Genomic DNA, 16299 nt, shown 5'->3' with positions numbered 1-16299 from the left:
GCAACCTGCAAAACCACAATTGAAACAACTTATCAAAAGAGAAGCATTTCGAACTAAACAAGAAGAAATAACAATCCACACCGAACCACTGTCTATCAACGCCACCACACCAAAAAAAAAACAAATCTAAGCCGTAATGCACATCGGATCCCGGAATAATCTTATTCTTTAAAATTTCATACTCTACTCAGACAGTGTCGTGCCTAGGTGTTTGGGGGCCTAAAGTTAGAGTAAAATTTTTTTCATAATTAGTAATAAATATCTATTATATAAAACTTTACAAAAAATTATGTATTTAATATTTATAGATTCATATGAAAAAGTGAACATATTATTTCTTAAAAGAATACAAAATACATAGTTTATCAAACCAAAAATGCAAGATTTCAAATTATCTATGAAGATTTTATAATTGTTTAATTAAATATGTGTTTATTTAGATATGTTAAATGGTAAGCTTATAAATGTATTACTCCAATAGTAAAAATAAAATCATACAAGCTAAAAAAATATAATTTAAAGTCTAAAAATTAAATAAATAAAATAATAGTTTTATGAAGATAGATGATAAATTAAATCTAAAAGTCTAAAATATAATAAAATAAATCTAAATAGCATAAATAAATTATTGTTTAAATCCAAAACTAAGAGAAGTTTATATATACAATATAACCAATTTAAAATGAAATTAAAATGGGGTCGCTAAAATGTGTTATACAAGTTGAAGCCTAAGTCAGTTGTCTTTCTCATGACAAGGTAAACACACATCTGTACTCAAATATGGACTGTCTCAGCAAAAAGTATCATTCAAGACCACTTTACAACAGGATGGAACACAACAGTCATGCATCATCATCTCATATTCGGGTATGTCTTCCAAACCACTATCTACGCAATATGGATAGAAAGAAACTGTAGAAGACATGGGATGCACCAATTACGCTGCTACAATTAAGTCATCAAAATCATGGGCAAAACCGTAAGAAACATAATCATGTATATACCAACATTAAAACTCTGAGGACATTAGGGGTTTTAGTAATTAAACCCCTCAACTAAAGATGAATCGTAAAAAATAATCATTAACTAAAAATCCTATTAAATAAACCCATCAACTTTAATTTTGTTAATGTATGTTATCCTCCGTTTAAAAAACTGTATAATATTGAAAACTTAGTTGAGGAGTTTTTTTACGATTCAAAAATAGTTGGAGGGAGGGGGAGGTTATCACTAAAAATCATTCAATGCTTTAAAAGGTTTATTATCATTTATACATTGTTTTATATTGATTTATAAGCCTTCAAACTAATTTATAAATTTTAATACAATAATTTATCATAAAATTAATTTGTACAACCTAAGTTAATAATTATCAACACTACTTAGAACTCAATATAACTCAAAATATTAAATTATTTGACATTTGGCAATAATGATATAAAAATTATGTGTTTATATCATCATTGTCAAATACTTTTTCCGTTTCTTAATGATAGACTTTTTAGAAAAAAAAATTATTTCAGAAAGATGTATTTTTTTGTGTTTTCTATGAAAGTTGTAAACTTCAAGAAAATTAATTGACTTTATTGAATTATTATAGGTTAAAAGTTATTGAAAATTGAAAATTACAGAAAACAATACATTTTTTATGATAGTTTAATGTATTTTCTTAATATGTGTGAAAATACTAAAAATTCTATTTTTTAGGAACAGAGGGAGTATCAAATAATTTAAGGTCTAAGTTATATTAAGTATTAAATAGTATCTAGAATAATTCATCCTTGAAGTCAATAATGTTAGATTATTTTATCTTAACAAATAGCAAAAATTGTAAAAAATTATAAAATCATTGCGAAACCGTATTAATCATATGTAAAAGTATTAAAATATTTATGAAGATTTATAAATCGGTTATAAAGTAATGTATTAAAATTTATAAATGAGTTTTAAAGACTTATAAATCAATCTAAAACAATGTATACTAAAAATCACTAAAAATCATTCAATGCTTTAAAATGTTTATTATCATTTATACATTGTTTTAGATTGATTTATAAGCCTTCAAACTAATTTTTAAATTTTAATACAATAATTTATCATAAAATAAATTTGTACAACCTAAGTTAATAATTATCAACACTACTTAGAACTCAATATAACTTCAAAATATTAAATTATTTGATATTTGGCAATAATGATATAAAAAAATTGTGTGTTTATATCGTCATTATCAAATACTCTCTCCGTTTTTTAATGATAGACTTTTTAGAAAAAAAGTTTGTTTCAGAAAGATGTATTTTTTGTGTTTTCTATGAAAGTTGTAAACTTCAAGAAAATTAATTGATTTTATTGAATTATTATAGGTTAAAAGTTATTGAAAATTGAAAATTACAGAAAACAATACATTTTTTTATGATAGTTTAATGTGTTTTCTTAATATGTGTGAAAATACTAAAAAATCTATCTTTTAGGAACAGAGGAAATATCAAATAATTTAAGGTTTCTAAGTTATATTAAGTATTAAATAGTATCTAGAATAATTCATCCTTGAAGTGAATAATGTTAGATTATTTTATTTTAACAAATAGCAAAAATTGTAAAAAATTATAAATCATTGCGAAACCGTATTAATCATATGTAAAAGTATTAAAATATTTATGAAGATTTATAAATCAGTTATAAAGTAATGTATTAAAATTTATAAATGAGTTTTAAAGACTTATAAATCAATCTAAAACAATGTATAAATGATAATAAAGATTTTAAAACATGACGTTTAGTGATAAAACTCCTTAACTATTTTGAATCGTAAAAAAACCTCTCAACTAAATTTTCAACATTATAAACCCTCAACTTATAAACCGTTAACATATGTCACCTTCTGTCACGATTTTTTAGACGGAGGGTAACATATATTCACATAATTAAAGTTGAAGGTTTATTTCACATGATTTTTAGTTGAATTTTTTTTTACGATTCATCTTTACTTAAGGAGTTTTATTACTAAAACCGGACATTAATTCTTATATTCCGGTTTATATAGTACAATGATGTCATAGAAAAGTGGAAGGGTGATTCTTTATTCCTTAGTTTTTTAAACACTTGAAATAAACTGTTTATTATCAATTTTACATTCATTTGGAAACATATTGAAATTAGTGAATAGTGAGTGTTATGATATTAACGAGAATATGCCTCGTTACTGATTAATGGGTAACTACGGATCGATAGCCTGCAATATTGTTGTATATATAAGTTGTTTAATCGGGAAACGTAGGTAGTGGAGTTAGCAAAATTGCGTTTCGTGCATGCATTTTTCATAAAATACAAATACATAATATTTGATCATCAAAGAGACAAATACGGAGGAAAAAAAAAAAAAAAAAAAGCGACTTCGAAGGCGAAACTTAGAAACCCCAAATTGAATCTAATCGGAGGCCATTACCGGCGTCTCTGGCCACCTCGCGTGTAAGGGGGCTCCAGTCTGCCATCATCTGAAGGTTTCTCCCCTACTCTACTCATGGATTCCCTCAAATCAGATTCAAATCCACTAGCGAAAGTCCCAGCTACTGTTGATGTTGCTACTGTCGATCCCAGTGTCGATATGGTTCTTCCAACCAGTGGGACTCCTCCGTTAGCCACTATTTCTGGTGGCTCCTTCTCAGCTTCCCCAAAGGAGTCGGACCAGCCAATCTCCACGGTCACTACTTCTAATGCTTGGTCGAAGCCTCTCTCCATCACTCAACCTTCTTCTGCAGCTACGGTTCTCATGCAGACCTCGAAGGAACTGATAGCCGATTTGTCCAGAGAAACTCAGTGGCCCTCGCTTTCGGCAGCCAACTGTGCTCCATCTCGGCGGCGTCAACCTGTTGCTAGGGCAATCAACGCTTCAAGGCCTTCTCCGCATAATAGCTACTCCTCGAGTGTAACTGCCAAGGTACCACTAGGTATCTGTGATAATGATCCTGAGTATCCTTGGGCTTCAAAAATGGAGAAGTCTAAGAGAAATCTGCATAAGGTCACCTCGCCTGAGTTCCTCGAGGATGGTACGCCAAAGGTACGTATTCCTCGCCATGTCTTACTAGAAGGACTAGAGAACCAGAAGGAATTTGTAATTGGTCAATTCTATCGGTGCTCTGCCCCTGCTTCTGGCTTAATTCAATCTGTTGTTAGTAGAATCTGGGGAACTAGATGCCGGATCTACACTCGTGAGATAGGAAACAACGCTTTTTTGTTTCACATTCCGGATGAGTTTACTCGTAAGTGGGTAGTTCAGAGAGGTATATGGCATGTGGATGATTGTATAATGTTTGTATCTACTTGGGATCCTAAGGGTACTATCACTGTCCCTGAGATATCTACAATCCCGGTTTGGCTTACTCTGAAAGACATTCCCCACCAGCTTTATTCCAAGAAAGGTATAAGCTGGATAGCTTCCGGTATAGGGGCACCGATGCTCACGAGTAAGCCTTGGCTTGATCCTATACTGATGGGTGAGGCAAAAATTCTGGTTGAAGTTAAGTTGGATAGACCATTTCCTCAAAGAGTAGCACTTGAAGATGAAAGTGGTTCAGTATCAATGGTTTCTGTTATATACTCATGGCTGCCTTCTGTGTGCCCTAAGTGTGGGCAGTTAGGTCACAAAGCACCTAGATGCCTTGGTCTCCCTCCGGTTCCAATCAACGCTGTATCTGAAAACTCTTCTGCTGCATATCAGTCTCTCAAAGCTACTAAATCAGCTCCACTAGAATCTCAGGAAAAACCAGATACTTTATCTTTTGATTCTCAAGGTTGTATTCTTCTTGATCATGAAGGAAGTGGCCTGCCTATAAATGAAAACTCAGAAATAGAAGAACCAAGTAGAGAAGTCACCACAGTCCCCTCTGCTTCAGTTGTGGCTGTGAACACTCCTACAGGCTCTTTCACTGAAAAGGTTCATGTGTCTTGTACACCTTCTGAAACTGTTCAAGTTACTCATGTTACTGCTGTTACTGATGAAAAGGAACTCCCACCACCTACCGTAGTTTCCGTCTCTCCTAATGACGAAACCTGCAAACAATTAGATGTCTCCGTCTCTCCTAATGACGAAACCTGCAAACAATTAGATGTCGCAGAACCTGTTGACTCCTCAACACAATCTGTACCACCAACTCCAGAGGCTCCTTCAGGGAAGTTTGTTGGGAATGTTGATATTGTGGTTGATAACTCTAACTCCTCTCCGTCTTCTGTACCATTTGTTCATGACAACTTATTTGCGGTATTGGATAGTGCTGATGCCAGTGAACCATCGAGTGTCCCACCAGCCAAGGAACTTGTCTTTTCAAATTCTCCATTACCATTTACTTTTGCCTCTCATGATACTTCCCCTATACATCCTCGAGACCCGTTTGTAGATGATGAATCAACACTAAGGTCACGAGGCGGTAGGCCATTAAAGCCATCTCAAAGGCTTAAGGAGATGGAATGGTTTACTGTTACAGGGAAAGGAAAAAGAGGCCGAGGAAGAGGTCCTCATCACTGAGTTCACAACAAAATCTTGTTAAGTGTTGCCTTCATCATACTATGTTGCTTTCGCGTCTCCCTTGACTTTAAAACTGTTGCATGTTGTTTTATCTTTGAACTCTTAAGGTCCCTAAAACCTTATCTCTGTATCTTTCTAGCATTTAAATTGAAAACCTTTTTTCAAAAAAAAAAATACAAATACATAACGAATCAGTACGTAGATTCATGCATGAAAACAATATTTATAAACAACGATATATTCATAATTTCTTTTCTTTTTTATTGGTTCAAGAGATTTGGACTTTAAATGATACAGACACTTCGAATATTACGATCCACACTGTACCACACCACCACAGTTAACAGTAATATTATATATATATATATATATATCATATATCTATATATTTTTATAATTGTTAGAACTGCACCGTAGTTGAACCGCTTATTCCACACCGCTCAGTACGATCTGCAGTCACCGTTCCAAACCAAAAGGCGAAACCATACTCAGTAAAATATAATGTTTGACAGGCTAATAATAATTTACGTAGTCAACTGTTTGATCCTATCACATACAATGTTTTTAATTTGAGAGTCAATTCAACAACCGTACATATATTAAAGGGGTCCGAATGATAACATGCTGGATAACTACGGAATAAATGCAGTGTGATTCAAATAATAACAAAAATATATAGATATATAAATATATGTAAAGTTTTTTATTATTATTCATGACGGTGTGATGCGGGACGGTTGGTTACCGTTCGAAGCGTAAGTATTATATGTCTAAATATTTTTTTTTAATATTTTAATATTTCCTTCCTTTTTATTCATTGACTTCTATATATCCATATAATATTCCTGTTAATTTTTTTTCTTTTTGACTCTTCTTACTATTTAAATGAGATGTGATACCTTCCAACAACATATCACAAAAACAATTGAAAACAAGAGGCGAGGGGATATTAATGGAGAGGGTAAATTTACTAGTTACATGTTCTTTCTTTTCATTATCTAACTTTTTGACGTGGAGTCGAAGATCATTTGATACGTCCATCTAAATAAGATTTTATGTTATTTTTTTCTTCTGATAGATTTTATGTTGTTCGTCTCATGATCCACTAAATTTCTGAGAAGCCAGCACCAAAAGAATGTTGTGGATTTTACTTGGTCTGTGTGTTAATGCTTTTTCGCGGTTTTGTTCAGGAAAATCATGAAGGTGAGAATTTGCCTCCGGAACTGAATCAAATCAAGGAACAAATCGAAAGAGAAAGGTTTCTGCACATTCAGGTAAAAAAACTTTTGTTGCTTCTACAATTTTTTCTACGTACTCTTAATTATGTTGAAAAGTGATGACTGATGAGCCGATGAGAGAACTAAACAAAGACTTATAAAGGTTATGGTTATACGCTAGGTATTGCCAATAGATGATAATCTGAAAAGAATTTCTACCCCCAAAAAGTGAATTATTGAATTGACAGAAATCATTTGCGGATAGACCAAGTGTGGTTACTCATGCTGCATATCATCATTCTCTTGCCTCAACCCGGGGTGCTGGAGTAAATAATGATGGAGGGGACAACAATATGCTTTCTTTGAGAATAAAAACACCACTTCATATTTTCAAATATAATCCTCCGGAAGAATTTACATCTCCACTTCCCAAGAAACAAGTTATCAAGCTTCCAATTGTTAAACAGCTACCACGAGCCATTACCTGGGTCTTCACGGATAGGTATGTTTTTGTACTTCATGTTAGTTTCAGTAATCAATCATACAATATATACCACACGTAAATATTTATATATATATTTATATTTTTTTGTTAACATTGCAGTAATAAGCTAATGGCTGAAAGTGATTCTGTGATCGGTAAGAAACAAATAATTTATGTCAAAGGCCAGGCAGAGGAATTGAGCAGCAACGACGAAGAAGATGAAGAAGAAACCGAGAAAGAAAAACTGGAATTTTCCAAAGATGCAGATCAGTTTATATGGTTAGTTTTTGCTTTGCATATGTTACTGATTACTAAGCGATCATTTATGTGCATGCAAGAAGGGCATTCATATTATAAGTGGCGGATCTAGACACATTTGTAGTCGGGGGCACCCGATATCAAAAAGAAAATAAGATTGGAGGCACTTTTTCATAATCTTCTCTAAACTAAGAATATTTAACAAAATAGACTTGAATTATTCAAGAAAAAAAAGAGTAGGGGGCACAGGACCCCGTACCCATACACACCTGTGTCCGCCCCTTGATACAACTTCAGATTCTAAATTTGTATATATGAACATATGAATTGAGGCCTCTACTATTCTTTAACAATAGTTCGTTAACAATAATTTTGTAGGGAGGTTGGGCAAAAACATAATTTAGATGACCTGGTGGTGCAAAGTGCTCTCTCCAAGTTCTTTGAATTAGATGTTTCAGATATCTTGGTAATTGTGAAATCGAATCTTCATCAATAATTTTGTTTGTGTTCAATTAATTATCGACGAATATATTATCTTCATGTTTGTAGGAGAGATACAATGATCTCAAGAAGCTTAAGATCAATGAAGGAGATACTGGTGAAGTTTCTGATGTACGCATATTTACTTCTTCTCCGGAGACTACTGAAAGGCGTTTTTGCCGTCGTTGCTTGGTGAATTCTTGAAACTTTTATTTGTTGTCACCCCCTCCCCCCCCCGCCCCCCCAAAAAAAAACATAATATTGTTATTTTACAGAGATTCGATTGTCGTGTGCATGAAGAAGATCAGCCTGAGATTTACAATGTAAGCTTTAATTAATTTATCTAATTATTATTTTTATTGCTTAAGCCTTAGAAGCTTAAGTGATCAACTTAATTAGATGACTTTGGCTTGTCAGAAAGAAAACCAATCTAATTTGTTTGAGAAGGAGGATGTTAGAAAACAATGCAGTAACCATTGCTACCTTAAGGTACTTTCTCACTCTCTCTCTCTCCCACACACAATATTGGTTCATTTCTTAATTTTGTCTATTACTGGTTTAACAGCTAAAGGGTGTCACAGAAGCTGATCATATGGTGGATAATGATAACTATGTATCAAACAAGAAAGGGAAGAATGTGGTCTCAGGTACAAACACGGAAACTGGACACTGTGTATATTTTTTTTTGATCAACTGGACACTGTGTATTAACTGATACTAATCAAGAAATAAATGAAATTACAGAGATGTCTCAAGCATACAATGAGTGGACGTCTGTAGAGATGGATCTTTACCTCAAAGGAGCTAAACTCTTTGGTAAAAACAGGTATAAAAATGTTTAACAAAGAAATGGTATTAATATACGAATAATCTAATTGAGAATTCTCCCTAAATGCTATCGCGATTATCATTGAATTAATCTTTATCAAAACTAAAACATTTGGTCACACATACATCCGGTTTATCACGTAACTAGCTAATTGAAGTATCTTACTGGTGTTACTTTCGCAATATATATACTTACAACGTGATTGGGTTCCTTGTCCATGCTCTGGCCGCAGTTGTCTTATTACAAGAAACGCACTTCCCGGACTTAAGACGTGTTTAGAGGTTTACAATTACATGCATGAGCAAGATCAATATAAAATGTTACTAGAACATGAAGAAACTTCAGAAACAGACAATCAGGTAAAATTAAAATATTCAATCGTCGTGACATTTATGTTTTTTTTGAACTTTTTAAGTTTCATATAGATATGATATTAATTTATTGCAGGTTAATAAAGAGACATCGCGAAAAAAACGTAGGCTGGTCCGGAAAAAAGTCAAACTCCAAAAGCATATTTATCCGGCTGCTATAAAAAATACAATGAACGAAATAGAGAAGTCATATAAGCAGTACACACCATGCCCTTGCGAGCCGGTATGTGGAGATCAATGCCTTTGTTTCCGTAATGGAAATTGCTGTGAGATATATTGCGGGTATGTGCCATTAACTCTTCTCATTCGCAATCGAAAACATTCTTGAAGTCTTAATATCGTAAACTCATCAAGTTCTTTCATATTCGCAATGGAGGTCAGCACCAACAAAACATAAGTTTATATTTTTGATTCAGGTGTCCAAAGACATGCAACAATCGCTTTGGAGGATGTAACTGTACAAAGGGTCAATGTATAAACCTAAAATGTCCTTGCTTTTCCAATTTTCGTGAATGCAATCCAGATCAATGTCGGAGTTGTTCGCTTAGGTAACATTTTCATTTTAATATAAAAGTCGGTGATTAAATTTCAAAATAAAATAAAAATCTAAGAAAACTTTGTTTTAAATATAGTTGTGGAGATGGCCATGGCTCTCTTGGTGAGACATCCAAGACAAGCGAATGCAAGAACATGCAACTCCTCCTTAAGAAACATAAAAAGGTTGCCATCGACGTCAAGTCAGCATCGAATTTTTATTTGGAATATACCAAATAATTAAATCTTCTTTTTTTCTTTCTATTATTAACTAGATTCTCCTTGGAATGTCTAATGTTCATGGATGGGGTGCATTTACACGGGTAAGAAAACATAATAATATCATAACATATGTATCTTGGAGAATACTAGAGTTGTGTTTAGATTCAAACCAGCTTGGTTAGAACCATCCCCCTATATATGTGAACATGTTCTCCTTTCTCTTTGTTTTAAATTTTTTTCAAACTTTAGACCATTAATGATATAAACTGAGTTGATCTATCAGCACTCCCTTAAACAAAATGAGTTTCTCGGAGAATATACTGGAGAATTGGTCTCCGTCGATGAAGCAGAGGAACGTGAGAGAGCAGATCACAAGCTTGGTTATTCCTACCTCTTTAACTTGAATGATAAGGTAATTTTGATCTCCTACCTTCTCTTCTACGTTCATAATTACATTTTTATTACAAATTTGTTCTCATAAGTTGAAATAATATATTACAGTTCGTCATTGATTCTCGCCGACAAGGAAACAAGTTTAGATTTCTCAATCACTCATCAAATCCTAACTGCTGCGCCCAGGTACCAAGTTATAGTAGTTTTTTCTCGGGAAATATATTAACCCTAGGACAATATTGATTGATTTAGAAAAGGTTACTTCTGTCAGTTTTCATTAATTGACTAGAAATCATGCTTGTATCAACTTAGTCGTTTCTGCTTAGTTCTAATGTACAATTAATTATATATCTTCAAAACGTTCCAAGAAACTCAAACTAATTAAATGATGATCTTTTAATTAGCTTACAATTTATTGTTTTTTGCAGGTGATGATTGTTAAAGGAGATCAGAGGATTGGATTATTTGCGGGTAAAGCTATCAGAGAAGGTGAGGAGCTGTTCTTCGAATATAAACCAGGAGAAGCGGATAGGTCTCCTAGCATATCTAGCGACAGTGGTAGCTCGAAGTCAGAGAACAGCAGTTCATCTACTTAGACTTGAATCTGAGGAAGATTGACACAAAGCAGTCGGTTTTGGATTCTAATGCTATTTTGCGTAACTAAAGTTCAGAGTCGTTTTGGTTTGAGAAAGGACAAATTTTGAAGTATTATGTTTTATTGTTTTAAGGTTTTGTCTGTCTCATGTCTTTAACTCTTGAAGTTGCCAAATGTCGATGTTGCTCTTCCTCCTCCAAGCTACCATCTTCATAATCAGATCCCTATTAAAATTTCGAAGTACGTACGTACCAACCATTGTCAGACGACTCAGACCATAACGAATTGATGAATAACTCACTAACCATCCTAATTATATAAAAGATAAACCTATGATTAAACTAAACTTTTTGTCACGTGCAGTTCCAATAAGATCTTTAAGTAAACAGTACAAAATAAGCGATTAAAATTCACGAGTGAAAACACTGATGAGAGTCTCCAGCTAGATCTTTATGGTCGTATAATTACACTGCGTGAGTGTGGTTAGTCGTTGGTGACAACGTGCATTGTCGTTGGATTGGATAAACATCAACTTCTTTGGGGCCACTTCCTCGACCACTCGCCCAACTTGTTTTTCTCTTTTCCGTATAACATAATTAAAAGTAACAAAAATCATAGAAAAATAATAATAATGATAATAATAAAAACAATAATAATAATAATAATAATAGGATGCCACTAATCCAAATTCGATGATCTGCTACGACAAAAAATAATAATTCGATGATACAAGGGCTTATTTAGGGAATAACTAAAAAAAAAAGAGAAATTAGATTTTGAAAGAGAGAGAAAAGAGAGATAGGAAGAGAAAAGAAGAGAGAGGGTGGGATTTTAGTTAGATAGTGAATTTTGTTTTTTTTCTTAGCTATTGGGTGCAATTTCTCATGATACAAGTCATGTCACAGTTTCACAAATATCTTCCCATTTTCAAAATAATTGAAGTTGGATGATTTGTGGATGTCATGTTTTTTTTTTTTTTTTTTGGTGTAATGGATGTCATGCTTTCGCTATCAAAAGGAAGAAACCTTAAGTATGGCTAGGCATGAACAGATATTTATGCACCTTTTTTTTTGTTCAAAGGATGATTTGATTAGAATGAAAATAGAAAGATAGAGTTTAAGGCACAGGAACACTATTACAGAGACATGGCTTTGCAATTGAGTCCGCTAGTTCATTTTGAGATGTAGGAATAAAACTATAACGACATGAAGTAAAAGAAGAAGAAGCGAGAGACGCGATGTCGGAGAGAGTTCCGTAGAGCTCTGTCGATCGTCGGTTCTCGTTAATCGCTTTGACAAGCACTTGGGAGTCTGATCTAAGCCAGATATGGGTGATACCAAACGAGATGGCATGCATAAGGGCCGCTTTTACCGCCAAGCCTTCAACTAGGAGCGTCGATGGAACGTGGTGTTTAATTTGAGCTCCCCTGCTCGATTCCTCGAGATTCTGGTCCGTGAAAGTCCATCCAAGTCCAGCTCTTTTCAAATCTGATTTTCAGGCTGCATCGTTATTACAAATGATTGTCTGGTGAGGATCGAGAGGATTAGTCAGGTGATGCGTTGCTTGTGTGCGTAGCTGGGTGGGCTTCTCTGTTGAAGCCTGAGCCGTGACCCATTCCTTTGCTCAACTATGGTCTTGCCAAGAACCTCCGAAAAACAAAGAGATTTTTGGTTTAGTTATATATCAATAGAATCAAGAAATGAAACCGAACAAGAATCGAATGAAGAATAAAATTTCTATGATATAATTTATATACTTTTATATATATTAACTATTTAGTTTTAAAATAATTTAATAATTTAAATATTAATTATAAACTGAAATATCCAAAACTAATTATCAGAATTTTTTTATCTGAAATATTTATAATTATTTGAATCATCCAAAATTTTAAAATTGATATTTAATTTTGACAACCCAAATTAACTAAAAACTGAAATTGAATAAGATCCAAAATTATTTTGGATAATAGCCTTTAAATATCCGAATGAATAATAAATTTCTAGAACAGAATCAAGAACAAGAACCCAATGACCATGGTTAAGTATGACTGTGCACAGAGCCGGCCCTTGGACCAAGCCAATAAAACCCTTGCTTCCAGCCGACAAATTTAAGAAGATATTTCGGCCACAAAATTACTAAAAACTTTCTTAGTCTAGTGGTATAGCGCTGAGGTAATAGATTTCCTTGCATCATCTTGGGTTCGAATCTGCTGTAGTACATATTTTTTTACTTTTTTGTTTTGATAAGTGACCACATTTTTTTTTTTGCTTTTAGCCTTCTCAAACCTAGGACCGGCTCTGACTGTGCACATGATTGACTGGTAATCAATCTACACTAATCAAATTGGTTTTGCCCTCTTGTTGCATACTTAAAATATATATATATACACACAAATATTTGTATAGATTTTGGTCACTTTCCACAATCTTTATGCATAAGCCAATGAATCTAACAAGAAAAAGCTTCCAACGGGCCCCCAACATACAAACAAAATACACATGAATAAAGAATGATCTAAACCTGGTCATTACCAGAACCCGGTCTAAACCGGTATAAGCCAACAACGACTTTAACCCGCCAGAAAAAAAAACAAACAAACCATTTTCAACGGAATCCAAAGACGTTGAAAGCTCCAAGGAACATCAACTTAACCGGAACCAACAGAACAACGATCAAAGGCATATGCTGAGACGCCACAAGGCGGCTAAACCTCTGCAACGACTTCCTCCCTGTCTTCATCATCCCTGAGAAATCCTGACCGTTGATTTGTCTCCCCGAACTCCCGCTGCTTTCTCTAGCCACCAGTATAGGCCACCAGAGACTCCTTCGATGCTCCCTCTTCTCCCTCCTTATCTGACTCACTTCTTTCCTTATCACACTCCTAACCGCCTTCAGATAAGAGTTCATGTCGTGGTCCCTCTGTATGGTCCCGCTCGACCCGTACGCCGCCCTGTCGCCGAGAATGTCGAGCGGATGCGGCGTGTTCAAGAACACCGTCTGCGCAGCTCTCAACCTCTCTTCCTCCTCCGCATCTTCAAGAAGGTACAAACCGTTTCCCGGAGGAAGAAGCTCGTGTCCGGGAGAGAAGGACTCATCAGGCTGAAGGATGAGAAGCTCTCCCATGGGAGAATACAACACACTCTGCTTGTTGAGACAAGGATGGCTACGGAAGTTGCCGTTAACAGCCTTGAGAAGCTCCGCCACGTGGTAAGGGTAGTTACAAGAGAAGGCTCTAGGGACGATGTCACGGTGCATTGTTACAGCTTGGACATGGCTTTTAGGCAAGCCTAGCTTTTTGAGAAGATTATCTCCTCCGCATAGTACGAACGGAGCGCCGAATGTTATAACAGGGAGTAGAGAAGAAGCGGGTACTTCGCCTCGAACGAGTAGCATGAGGTTTAGGAGTAAGGATAAGCTTCCGCCTAGTGAGTGTCCGGTGAAACGGAAGTTAGCTCTGTTTTTATGGGCTTTTAAGTGGGCTTTGACTTCAGGTAGCATTTGTTCGTACATTCCTTTAGCTGCTTCGTATATTCCTCTGTGGACGATCACACCGAGCTCCTCGAATTCGATTGGCTCGAAGAGGAGGTTCGCTTGCCACGAAGCTAGAGATTCAGATCCCTACACGCAAAGTTCATAACATTAAGAGAATGAAATCTAGGAAAAAAAAACAGAGTTTGTCCAGAAAAAAACAGAGTAAAAACAGAGTTTTGAGATTTTTTCGTTTTCTTACTTGAATGACAACGAATCTGGTTTGAGTTTGATCATCATCGCATATAAACCAATCGCAAGGAGATGAGATTGTTGATTTCAGATCGTCAGCAACAGCTTGTTTGACATTTTCTTGGGCAGCAACAACGGAAGTAACAGAGTCGGTTAAACAAGAAGGAACAACCTCTGATGATGAATTTTCGGTTTTGGAGGAGGAAGTGAAAGGAAGAATGTTGTTGGTGCGAGAGTGGAGGTAAGAAGCAGCCGATGCAACCATCTCATACGCAGCGGAAGCACTAATCTTTCGACCTTTGTTGCTTTCAACTTCTTCTTCTTCTTTATCCACCTTTGCTTTGGTCTCATCTGAATCTTCAGCTTTTAAGGCTAACTCTGTTTTCTCGGCTGATGAAGTTACGAACTTTAGGCCGTAATACTTGGAGAGATTCGCAGGCTGAAGCAAATTCAAGACAAGAGACGATATTAATACAAAGACAATGTAGAAACATAAACCAAACGAAACAGAAACAGAGTTAAAAGTCGGAACCTTTATTTTGGAAATGGAATAAGCCAAGTTTCCCAGATAAGACATTTGAGCATAGAGTTTCGATTCGGGTAATGAAACCCTCTTCAGCAATTTAGAGAATGAGTCTTTGTCCAGCTTAAATTTGTTTTCTTCGTAACATACATCGCATCCACCATCATCTTCAGGTGATACGGCGTCGTTTTGTACCCCATCCTCCTCTTCTTCGTCATCTTCATCTTCATCGTCGTCCTCTTCTTCTTGTACCTCTCCGTCTCTCCACATAGATTGCACATCCAATAACTTCAAAACCCAGCTCCCATTTCTCCTCTCCGTCTCCATTTCCACCGCCGCCGACTTCTCCTCGGCGATTGGCGTTCTCGAATCGCCAGAATTCACCAAAACGGCGTCGTCTAAAGCCAAGCCATTTCGTCTTCTGGACGCAATTCCACCGCCGCGAGACCAAAACGGCGTCAATGGGAGCTTGAAAGAGAATCCGAAAGGTCCTCTTTTTCGCGATGGCGCCGCTGCGGTTGCTCTAACTTCAACAACTCCGCCGCCGCAACCGCTAACGCCGCTTCCAACCGCTTTGATCGCTGGAATTACGCCGTGTAAGCTTGTATTCAGACACAAACTATCCATCTTTGTTTTTTTTCCTCCTTGATTAAAAAGAAAAGCTTTTAATTTTCTTTTCTGTTCCTTTGGGAGATATTCTTATTCACAGTTGAAATTATTAACAATCTTTTAAAAGAAAATTGGAATGTAAAATCTATTCCACAGAAAGAATTAGAAATGAGAAAATTTAGAAGGGGAGAAGAAAGAATTGTTTATCAGCCGATCAGATCTACCAGGAGAGGAAACTTCTGTGTGCGAGAGATCTTTTCATTTCTAAATTTTCGTCTCTTTAAATTAGAAGACGGGTGCACAAAAAAAAAAAAAATTAGAAAAAGACGACTTTATTTGCTTTTCCTTTTGAGATTTTTTTTTGACTACCTCTTTTGCGATATTTTAATATGAAAAATAAAATATATAAAAAATGAAGAGTTTCTCGGAGAATTGTAAACGGTGTCGTTTAGCTTAAACATACAGACGTGTAAAACGCGTGAGTTATCTATCCGCCCAACACGTTTTACCCCACATAGGGCCCATCAAGCGAAGGGGTAG

General features: G+C 35.2%; 2 protein-coding genes across 4 annotated transcripts; one reads left to right on the top strand and one right to left on the bottom strand.

Annotated features, from left to right (window-relative positions):
• The first annotated feature begins 755 nt into the window (after positions 1-755).
• LOC103843745 (histone-lysine N-methyltransferase MEDEA-like) lies at positions 756-13497 on the top strand. Of its 3 annotated transcripts, none has more exons than XM_009120505.3 (18): positions 756-867; positions 6712-6795; positions 6987-7240; positions 7343-7501; positions 7859-7946; positions 8030-8152; positions 8236-8283; positions 8378-8449; positions 8526-8607; positions 8705-8786; positions 9022-9148; positions 9237-9442; positions 9577-9708; positions 9793-9880; positions 9970-10017; positions 10200-10328; positions 10418-10495; positions 10738-13497. In XM_009120505.3, exons 1-18 carry the CDS (start codon positions 781-783, stop codon positions 10903-10905), a joined length of 2055 nt encoding a protein of 684 aa, XP_009118753.2. In that variant the 5' UTR covers positions 756-780; the 3' UTR covers positions 10906-13497. The 3 variants fall into 3 exon arrangements, with proteins under 3 accessions (XP_009118753.2, XP_033134967.1, XP_009118754.1); XM_033279076.1 differs by having other exon boundaries at positions 8526-8633; positions 8728-8786; XM_009120506.3 differs by lacking the exon at positions 756-867 and adding an exon at positions 5716-6482.
• Positions 13273-16051, bottom strand: LOC103843744 (phospholipase A1 PLIP2, chloroplastic). Its single transcript, XM_009120504.3, has 3 exons — positions 15160-16051; positions 14638-15066; positions 13273-14525 (listed from the first exon to the last, which is right to left on the bottom strand). The coding sequence occupies exons 1-3, from the start codon at positions 15775-15777 to the stop codon at positions 13512-13514; spliced, it is 2061 nt and encodes a 686-aa protein (XP_009118752.1). The 5' UTR covers positions 15778-16051; the 3' UTR covers positions 13273-13511.
• Positions 16052-16299: the final 248 nt, after the last annotated feature.

Source organism: Brassica rapa, chromosome A09 (genome assembly GCF_000309985.2).
Source record: "Brassica rapa cultivar Chiifu-401-42 chromosome A09, CAAS_Brap_v3.01, whole genome shotgun sequence".
Lineage (NCBI taxonomy): Eukaryota > Viridiplantae > Streptophyta > Magnoliopsida > Brassicales > Brassicaceae > Brassica > Brassica rapa.
Note: the sequence above shows the minus strand (reverse complement) of the source record. Positions and strands in the feature narration are given on the sequence as shown.